The 10,140-nt window shown below is 50.7% G+C and overlaps 1 protein-coding gene across 1 annotated transcript; it reads left to right on the forward strand.

The window, feature by feature from the left end:
• The first annotated feature begins 5,273 nt into the window (after positions 1-5,273).
• Saysd1 (SAYSVFN motif domain containing 1) lies at positions 5,274-9,798 on the forward strand. The gene is made up of 2 exons (XM_070023366.1): positions 5,274-5,534; positions 9,284-9,798. Exons 1-2 carry the CDS (start codon positions 5,328-5,330, stop codon positions 9,626-9,628), a joined length of 552 nt encoding a protein of 183 aa, XP_069879467.1. The 5' UTR covers positions 5,274-5,327; the 3' UTR covers positions 9,629-9,798.
• The last annotated feature ends 342 nt before the right edge of the window (positions 9,799-10,140 follow it).

A 10,140-nucleotide genomic window follows, 5' to 3' on the forward strand; every position in this document is an offset into this window, starting at 1 on the left:
GTGAGCCAGTTCCCCAACACCACAGGAGGCTGATCAGGGGTGTGGAGGCTCAGTTGTGCGGATGCTGCTTTGCCCGGACACTGAGGAGCCCCCAGAGTACTCCACGCTGGCTCTCATGCCCTGGGCATCCTTGCCATACAAAACTCAGGCAGGGTGATGGACAGACCCAGGCTGTGCCAGGCAGTCCCTCCTCCTCCAGGATGCTGGATTCTCCCCCCCCCCCCCCCCCGCCTCCCTTCAATCATGGGGCTTGAACTCTGCACCTGGGTGCTGTCCTTCAGCTCTTCAGCTCAAGGCTAGTACTGTACCATTTGAGCCACAGCACCACTTCTGGTTTTCTGGAGATAAGAGTCTCATGGACTTTCCTTGCCCAGGCTGGCTTTGAACCGTGATCCTCAGATCTCCTCTTCCTGAGTAGCTAAGATTACAGGCGTGAGCCACTGGTGCCTGGCTGGATGCTGTATTCTTGGTACCTTCTTCCAGAATGTTCCCTCTCCTCCTTCCTCTTCTTCCTTCCCCTTTTTGTGTTTTGTGGTTTGAACTCAGGGTCTTGCACTTGCCAGGCTAGCATTCTACCACCTGAGCCACACCTCCAGCCCTGTTTGTTTTAGGTGAGTTTTCAGAGAGGATCTCCTGGCTTTTTGCCCAAGTCTGCCTCAGAGCAAAATCCATCCACCCTTATCTTCTGTGCAGCGGGGATTACAGTCTGCACCACTCCACCTGGCTTGTTGGCTAACATAGAGGTCTTGCTTTTCCTCAGGCTGCCTCAAACCATAGTCCTCCTTCTTGCGTAGCTGGGGTGCTGTTGTTCCAGAGACTTCCGTCCTCTCCTCCCAGTTTGCCACACTTGGATCGGCACGTCACATCCTTCTGTGGGTAGGGTTGGGTAATCATTTTAGGCTAACCAGATCTCTCTTCAGTTCCCTCCTACAGCATTCCAGCAAAGTAACGGGTTAGCTAGCTTTTGCTCAAACATTCCCAGAATATTCTGGAAATTCACAGCTCTGAGAGGCAGCACCTTCTGTTGCTGTAATCACTGAATTGCTCTGGTTTCAGATCCCAAATCTGTACCCCTCATAATTTCCAACTCAGTTTAGATCCCACAAAATGGTTCCCCTCCCCAGTTGATGGTGGTTCTAGAACTAACCAGTATGTTGTCCCCATGACTATCATCCGGCTCATTATCCCCCGTCTCTACCCTTCTGTGACAGGGTCTTTAGACTAGCAGTTCTCAACGTGGGGGCAAGTTACCATGAGCAGTGGCGCTGTCTGCAGACACGGCTGGGTAGCACAGCTCCGGTGCTTCTGGGAAGCAGTGGGGAGTGGCTGGACCCACTGCTAAGAACCCCACAGGGACAGGGCAGACCCGGCAACAGGAAGTATCTGGGCCAAACTGCCCCAAGTGCCAAGACTGAGAAACCCTCAAGTCCTCATGTAGGCCACTGCCTTCATCTTCTGTGTCCTGTCACACAAAGCCTGTGCTCAGAATTAAATTTGATACGTGGAACCCGCAAAAGATCAAAACAAAAAAAATCTCAAGGACACAGGAGAGTAACAATCCTTTCTTAAGGACAGCTCTACACGAACTAATGTCAACCTTTCTTGAGCTATCCTCACCGTCTGCTCTCGTGGCAGATAGAGATGTTTGTGAATCCACTGGGTGCTAGTGGCTCACTCCTGTAATACTAGCTGCTCAGAAAGTTGAGATCTGAGGATCTCAGTTTGAAGCCAACTTGAGCAGAAAAGTCTGTCAGAGTCTTATCTCTACTTAACTACACCAAAAAAAAAAAAAAAAAGTTAGCTGAGGCTGGTGGCTCACGCCTGTAATCCTAACTACTCAGGAGGCTGAGATCTGAGGATCGAGGGTCAAAGCCAGCCTAGGCAGAAAAAGTCCATGAGACTCTTAACTCCAATAAATCACTTAGAAAATTGTGCTGTGGCTCAAGTGGTAGAGCACTAGCCTTGAGCTGAAGAGCTGAAAGACAGCGCTCAGGCCGAGTCCAAGCTCCACTACTGACAAAAAAAAAAAAAAAAAAATTGGAAGTAGAGCTGTGGCTTAAGTGGCACAGTGCTATTCTTGAGCAAAGAAAGCTCTGGGACAATGCCTAGGTCCTGAGTTCAAGCCTTAGAACTGAACACACACACATAAAATAAATGAAAATAAGTTCTTTGTATTTCCTCCAACCAAAGGTAGAATCGATTCCTCAATTCCTAGCCTTGTAGTCCATCAACTAGTGGAATGGAATGAAAGTGATCATCTATGGGTTTCAGGCCCAGACCTCAAGCAAACCTGCAGTTCCACTGGTTTAGCTGCGGTATTCTCAGCCTTGGCACTCTCCACATTTGGGACCAGATAACTCTTTGTCATTGTAGTTTATTTGTGTTATCACTGTAGTTCATGTTTGTCAGTGTCCTAGCTTCAACAACTGGATTCCTGTTATTAAGTTCACCATCCCCTATCCCCTCAAGGAAACGAAGTTCATTAAATTCACATCAAGTACATTTTTGGGGACCCTTCTGGTCATACAATCCTATCTGAAGAGGAAATTAAATTGGTTTGGCAGTAGTTGTTCCTCATGATCATTGCTCTTCTCTTTTTTTCCCCCATTCTTTCAACCTCTTCCAAAGGATTTAAGCAGGCTTACAAAGTATCTAGACAAAATGAATTCAGAATAAGAAAACACAGGGAAAATAAGCTTACCTAAGCAACAAAGGATAGGAATGACATTCATATTTGCTTAGATCTGATTGCTTCCTGCAGATCCCCTATGTGGCCTTCTCTACCTGTCTAGGATGTGTGAAAGGCTCCTTGTCTTTTAGCTTTGCCTAGACCTGCAGGCTTCCCTCCATTTTAACAACCACACTTCCTCGTGCTCCAGCCCTAGACCCTGGCAAGACATCCTGTGCACCCTCCCTTGCTGGCTTCCTTCATCCCGCCTCACCTTCATAACCAACTCCTTCACCAAATCCTTCTTATTTAATCCTTTGAAGAGTCCCTATTTCAACATCTACAAAGTCCATGCCTTAATTCTATATGCCCGCTAGGTGGGGGGGGGGGGGGCGTAAACGCAGCTCTCAGGTCTTGGATTCATCATCAAGTGGCAAAGATGATGAGACAAGGATCTCTAGTCTCTCGTAGAGAAGCACATCTGCTCCCAATACCAACAGGGGTGAAGTATTTCCGGTGGTTTCTCACTGAAGGACAATGTGGTGTAGAAACCCCATCCTTTTGTGGCTTGCGACCTGTCTCTGGTTAAAATTTCCTATTATGCACACCCTCCAGTTGATCTCAGGTCACCTTATAGCTTGAACTACACCGTCCTGGCTTCCACTCCTCACTATCCAGCTGCTTATGTCTGGCTAGCCAACAGGCACCCCAAACACTTGTCATGTCCCAAAGAGAACTTCCTCCCACTGTTCACTCCATGATCCTCTCCTCAGAGTGGTCCTCCTGAAAAGACAAAGGCCCCAGCAGCATTCACCTGTTTGCCCAGGACATCAGTGAATAAGCCAGAGGCTGTTAAGTGATATTTTTTGGAGCCATCATTTTGGACTGAGCTTCTGCACGTAGCTGGCTGGACTGGCCAAGCTGAAGTGGAGTCACTCCTGCTAAAAGCGCTGCACCATCAAACCCACACGTAAGTTACTTATTCAGCCTTTCAGGGATTCAGGAGAGAATCACCACCACCACCATCCCCAAAGAGGCAAACTTGAAGCTGGTATGATAAGAGAGTTTCTTCTGGTTTCAACTTTATAAGGAAAATCACTTTGAAATGATGGTTCACTTCCTAGTCTTATTCCTGTCTTCCCAGTCCTTTTATAAAGTCAACCACTTCTTCAGTCCATCGGAACAACTGTTCTTATTGGGGTGCAACTTAAAATGCACAGCCCCTAAGTGAGGTGTTTCCAGATTCTGATTCCTCTTTTTCTCTCTTTTATTTTTTTTTTTGGTCGGCCGTGGGGCTTGAACTCTGGCCTTGGGCGCTGTCCCTGTGCTCTTCAGCTCAAGGAGAACACTCTACTGCTTGAGCCACAGTGCCACTTCTAGTTTTCTAGTGGTTTATTGGAGATAAGAGTCTCATGGAGTTTCCTGCCCAGGCTGGCTTTGAACTGCGATCCTCAGATCTCAGCCTCCTAAGTTGCTAGGATTACAGGTGTGAGCCACTGGCAACCAGCATTGATTCCTTTTTCTCAAACTCCACACCCAACCCATCTACATAACACTGGCTCAAATCTCCAAACCTTTATAATCCCACCAATTTTTACCACTTCTACATCAGTCCAAACTCCCACAGTCTATCTTATTCTACATATTTGCTCCCGAATGGTTTTCCTTCTACACCTGCCCTCTCCCAGGGCCCTGCTTCCAGCAGCCAGTGTGACCCATATACCCATCTATTTCCTGTTCAAACTCTCTCAATTGCATGCCCGTGGGGGGCGGGGGGCTCACGCCTGTAATCCTAGCTACTTAGGTGACTGAGATCTCAGGATCTCAGCTCAGGCAGGAAAGTCCATGAGACTCTCTGAGCACTGGTATTGGGGCTTGAACTCAGGGCCTGAGCACTAGCCTTGAGCCACAGCTCCATTTCTGATTGTTTAAAGTCCATGAGACTCACACGCAGGCTGTGCATATACCTCATCGTTCTGGCCATACTGGAAGGCTGCTAAGCCAGACAGCTTAAAAACGCTGGGGTGCAATTTACGACCCACGTGTCTTCGAGGTAATGGCATAATGTGCATCTGTATGACCACACCCAGAAGAACCACATTCCAGGGCTCCAGGAGCACTGTGTGTCTTCTCTCTCCCTATTAGTGCTGGCATGATTTAGATCGGGCAGTTCCATCATTCATTTCGGGTTTGGTCCCTGGGCCCGGGCGCTGTCCCTCAGCTGGTCCCTCAAGGCCAGCGCTCCACCACCTGAGCCACAGCTCCACTCCAGACTCAGGCTGGGGGTGGCTGGGTGGACCTGCGTTCCAGGGCCTTTCCTGTCGGGGCTGGTGTGGCACCGCGATCCTGAGTAGCCGGGGTTTCAGGCGTGAGCACCGGCGTCCAGCGCCACACATTCCAAGTCCCGTCCCCACCTTCCCGCTCGGTGCTCCGGGATGCTGGACGCGACCTCCCCGAGGACCGCGCCCGAGCCGGCTTCGGCCCCGCGAGCCGGGAGGCCCCGGAGCGTCACAAACCCGCGGGAGCCAGGGCTCCCGCCGAATGCCAGTGCGCAGGCGCAGCCGCGAGCGGGCCGCGCAGGCGCAGGGCGTCCCGGCCGCGTCGCGGGAGCGCGGAGGAGCGTTTGGCGCGCGCGGGCGAGCGAGTGTGGGCGCGCGCCATGGAACAGCGATTAGCTGAGTTTCGGGCGGCCCGCAAACGGGCCGAGCTGGCGGCCCAGCTCAACACTGAAAACCAGAGCGCACCGGCCGCCGGAGAGAAGGCGGAAGCAGCCGCGTCCCCAGAGGCAGCACCTGGCTGGCTAGCGCGGTTCCTGGGGTGGAATCCGAGGCCCGCGGACACCCAGGCCTCGCCCAGCCCCGCTCAGGTGAGGAGAGAGGACCTCAGCCACCGCGGCGCCCCAGGGACTCCGCCACAGACTTTTCTGGAAACTCCGCCTGAGGCTCCTGGCCGGCCAGAAGCCCGCGCAGGCTCGGCCCCGCCCAGGCCCCGCCCAGGCCCCGCCCACCTCGCGGCGGGGCCACGCCCTCTCCGCTACAGGGAGGGCGGGGTCTGGGCCGCCCAGCTGTCTGGAGGCGGGGCCTGGGGTGCCCTGGGACTTGTGTCAGCAGCAGTCTGGACAGGTGGCTGTTTATTCTTCACTGTGGGCCAGCAGCTCCAGATTCCCAGCCCGAAGCTAGGGTCTGGGGTTCTCAGTGGTGGCGCAGGCAGCCTGTGCTGCTCCAGGGGGACTGGAGCACACAAGTGGTCGTGGGTGTCCCTGCCGGTGCTAACACATGCTTGGACATCACTTTTGCAAAACCCAGTTCTTTTAGATCTGACCACTTGCCTTTATCTGAGGGCTTCGAACCATCCTCCTCAGATCTCAGTCTCCTGAGTTGCTAGGATTACAGGTGTCAGCCACCAGTGCCCTACAGAAACTTAAAAAAAAAATCAGGAAGAACTTACTGTAATTCAATTTTGATTCAGTATTTTTTTTCCACCACAAGCAGAGGATACCCCCTCACCAGCCGAAAGGTAAAGAGGGGCAGCAGAGTTTAACAACCCATTTCTTTGTGTGCATTCCGGTCAGGATTGTCCCTGGATAACTATCGTAGATACAAAGTTACTGAGCACAATTAGTCAGGATTTTAGAATCTATTTCCTCTACCTTATTTTTTTTTTTTTTTGCCCCAACCCTAAAAAAAAAATGTCTAAACCACACAATGAGCTTTTGACTGTATGTCTCATTTCCAAAGGAATATGAGATCACAGAGTTTGACCCAGTGATAGCCGGATTGGGGAAAAGCTTTCATTATTAAAAGCCCCAAAGCCAATGGCATGACAACAAGATGAGAGGAAGTTCAGGATGCTTCTTATTAATTGCTCTGCCTTCCTACTTGGCTGTAGGCTGATTTCATGGATGCTTATCATCCCTGGATTTGCCTTGGCGTAAACGATTCTCATTAAATGTCCAACTTTTTCTAATCTATCTCTAGTGATTTTGATGGCACACTGTTGGCTGCTGGAGATTTCTTTAGCAGCCATTTGTAATTGCTGCTTTTCAATTCTCATTGTCAAGAGAAGTTTCCAGACCCTTCATCTCCCTTCTCCCAAATTTTGCTTGGAGGAAAAAAAAAAATCTCTCACAATTTTGTGGTAAAGTTCTACTACATTTAGACAAAAATACTTGTGCCTTTTTGTAATGTGGTGGAAGTGTCAGCTTCGCTGCGCTCATGATATGTTTATCGTCTGTCCATTCAGACATTCCAGTCTCATTGGAAAGATAATAATTACAATTCTAGTGCTAAAAAGAAAGCAGCTTCTAACCAAACAGGATTTCTAAAGCGCCGTAAGTCAGCCAAACACTTTTTATGGGGACTAATATGTGTGGCCCTCTTCTAACTATTCATTAAAGAACAGAGGTGGGGGTTGGGGGGGTAACTGAGAAACTGGACTAAAGTTTTGCCTTGCGTGGGGGTGCTATGGAGACACTAAAAGACAAGATGGTCTGTTGACTCTGTGGTACATGCAAACAACAGAGGACCATATGTGTCCTGAATTAAAAAGAAACACTTATAGCAGAACAGTCTGATGCTAAAAGGAAAGAGCCAGTTGGTCTCTGGGAGACAGAGGGCACCCTCCTAAGTGGCAGAACATGGGCAGCTCCCACATGGGCCTGGCCTGGGAAGAAGGCAAGGAATGGGGAAGGAGAGTAGCCACAATCCATTCTAGGCCTCAGAGGGTCTTTCGGGCACCAAGACCAATCATTAACATTGCCGTAGGAAATTTTTAGCTTGTTTTTTCCCCAAGCTACAAGTCATGATCCCTTTAGAGTAGATGACAGAATCAACACAGAGCGTCATATTTTAGGTTAGAAACTGTGTAAGTTGGGCATGATGGTACATGCTTGTAATCCCAGCTCTCTGGCAGGAAGGTGAGTTCCAGCCTGTGCTACAAATAGTGAATTCCAGGCCAGGTTGCAGCACACTGTTAGACTGTCTGAAAATAGAATAGGAGCCGGGCACTGGTGGCTCACGCCTGTAATCCTAGCTACTCAGGAGGCTGAGATCTGAGGATCCTAGTTCAAAGCTAGCCTGGGCATGAACGTCTGTGAGACTTTTTTTTTTGGGGGGGGTCCGGTTGTGGGGCCTGAACTCTGGGCCTATGCGCTGTCTCTCAGCTCATCAGCTCAAGCTAGCGCTCTACCACTTGAGCCATAGCACCACTTCCGGCTTTTTTCTTTTTGCTTATGTGGTGCTGAGGAATTTAACCCAGGGCCTCATGCATGCAAGGCAAGCACTCTACCACTGAGCCACCTTCCCAGCCCCGTCTGTGAGACTCTTTTTTTTTTTTTTAATATTTTTTTTAGGTCCGGTCATGGGGCCTGAATTCTGGGCCTGGCGCTATCCCTCAGCTCTTCAGCTCAAGGCTAGTACTCTACCACTTGAGCCACAGCTCCACTTCCGGCTTTTTTTCTTTTTTGCTTATGTGGTGCTGAGGAATTGAACCCAGGGCCTCTGGCATGCAAGGCAAGCATTCTACCACTGAGCCACCTTCCCAGCCCCTGTGAGACTTTTATCTCCAATAAACCACCAGAAAACTGGAAGTGGTGCTGTGGCTCAATTGGTAGAGTGCTTGCCTTGAGCTGAAGAGCTGAGGGACAGCGCCCAGGCCCAGAGTTCAAGCCCCATGACCGACAAAAAAAAAGAAACCAGAATAGGAAGGAGACTGGGGCTTCTCAGGGAGGGCAGGTCCTGTCCTGTGAAATTGGTATGACTTTAAAAGCGTATACCTGGGCCGCAGTGTAAGATGCATTTCTTATTGTGGGTGGTGTCCCCAAACATTCAGGAAGCACTGACGTGGAGCTGATGCTTTCTAAAGCTGCTGTTCAGCCTTGCTCCCCGTTAGCCTCCAGCCTGCGTGCTTGTGTTTCCCTTGACTGCATCTAGGGGCCTTGGCCTGTGTGGAAGGTTTGTGGGTGGAGGTGGTAGCCCAGTTAGCAAATTCACTTGCCAATGGGTCAGTCTGGAGAGAGGAGCAAGAGGAGATGGAGTCTAGTTAGGAGACAGGCCCAGCCTTGGGCTGAGTGTTGAGGGCCCCAGAGCATCATGGTAGGGTAGAATGGTAATGGCCATAATGGCCGGTAATGGCCATGACAGTAATGCTTTCATACATGAAAGGGATTTGTGTTTCCTGTGTGGGGCATAGACGTTTATTTTAGAATCAAGCCACTCATCATAGTTTAGCCCATCTAATGGGATCAGCTAACGTATGTTGACCGTGACTGGCTGGTGATTGCATTAGCAATCACAGGGCAGATTCTATGTGGTATGCGAATGAGCCTCTCTGAGCAGCAGACTAATCTCAAGCAATGACTCCATGAATGGAGCCTGTGCGGGAGCTGCAGGGTTTTTATTGGGTCACTTCTTGCTAAGTGCTGATGAGATTTGCTTGGGTTAGGGCAGGGCACTTAAGCTCTCTGGCTGTGACGGATTTTAAAACAGAGGACAAGAAAATAGAAATCAATGAGCTGCAGTCTTCCTAGGGCCACAAGGACTGCCTGCTTAGATTAGTTTTGATCCTCCTGGCTCCATTGCCCTTTTATTCTTACTTCTGTTTGCTTGTGTATCCCAGGGAACCGCTGGGCCTGCTAGCAGCCCGCCACGGCCCCCCAGGAACCCGGCCATTCCTCCACCCTCCAGCGGTCAGCAATCTTTCCTGATCAACGTCACCTTCTTGAAGGTTCTCCTCTGGTTGGTCCTGCTGGGATTGTTTGTGGAACTGGAATTCGGCCTGGTTTATTTCGTCCTGTCCTTGTTCTACTGGATGTACGTGGGGACGAGAGGCCCTGGGGAGAAGCAGGAAGGGGAGAAGAGCGCTTACTCCGTGTTCAACCCGGGCTGCGAGGCCATCCAGGGCACCCTGACTGCAGAGCAGTTGGAACGCGAGCTGCAGCTTAGACCCCCAGAAGGGAGGTAGGACGCCCTGGCCGGGCCCTCCACACCCCGGCTGGCCCGCCTGAGCCTTGAAGGAGAACTCAGCCTCAGCGCACAGGACCAGGTGGACTTCAGACACACCGTTCTCTCCTAGTTTTGTCGTTCTCTTTGGACCTTCCCTGTGGGGTAGCAGCCATTTATAAAAGTTCTATACAAACAGCAAGGAGGCCCGTGTGTGTCATCATTTGAGAGGCGATTTGAGGCCCAGGGAGGCCGGGCTTCTCTGCTCAAGTTCCCAGCTGCTGGAGGAGCATGAAGGAGGCGTCAGGGCTGCGGGCTCCGTGCCAGGGCTCTCTCTAAGTCTTGATAGTGATAGAAGGGTTTTTGTTGTTGTTGTTGTTTTGTCGGTTGTGGGGCCTGAACTCTGGGCCTGGGCGCTGTCCCTCAGCTCTTCAGCTCAAGGCTAGCGCTCTTCCACTTGAGCCACAGCACCACTTCTGGTTTTTTCAGCGTATGTGGTGCTGAGGAATCAAACCCAGGGCCTCATGCATGCAA

This window comes from Dipodomys merriami, unplaced genomic scaffold (assembly GCF_024711535.1).
Source record: "Dipodomys merriami isolate MVZ:Mamm:240054 unplaced genomic scaffold, mDipMer1.0.p SCAF_16, whole genome shotgun sequence".
NCBI classification, from domain to species: Eukaryota; Metazoa; Chordata; class Mammalia; order Rodentia; family Heteromyidae; genus Dipodomys; species Dipodomys merriami.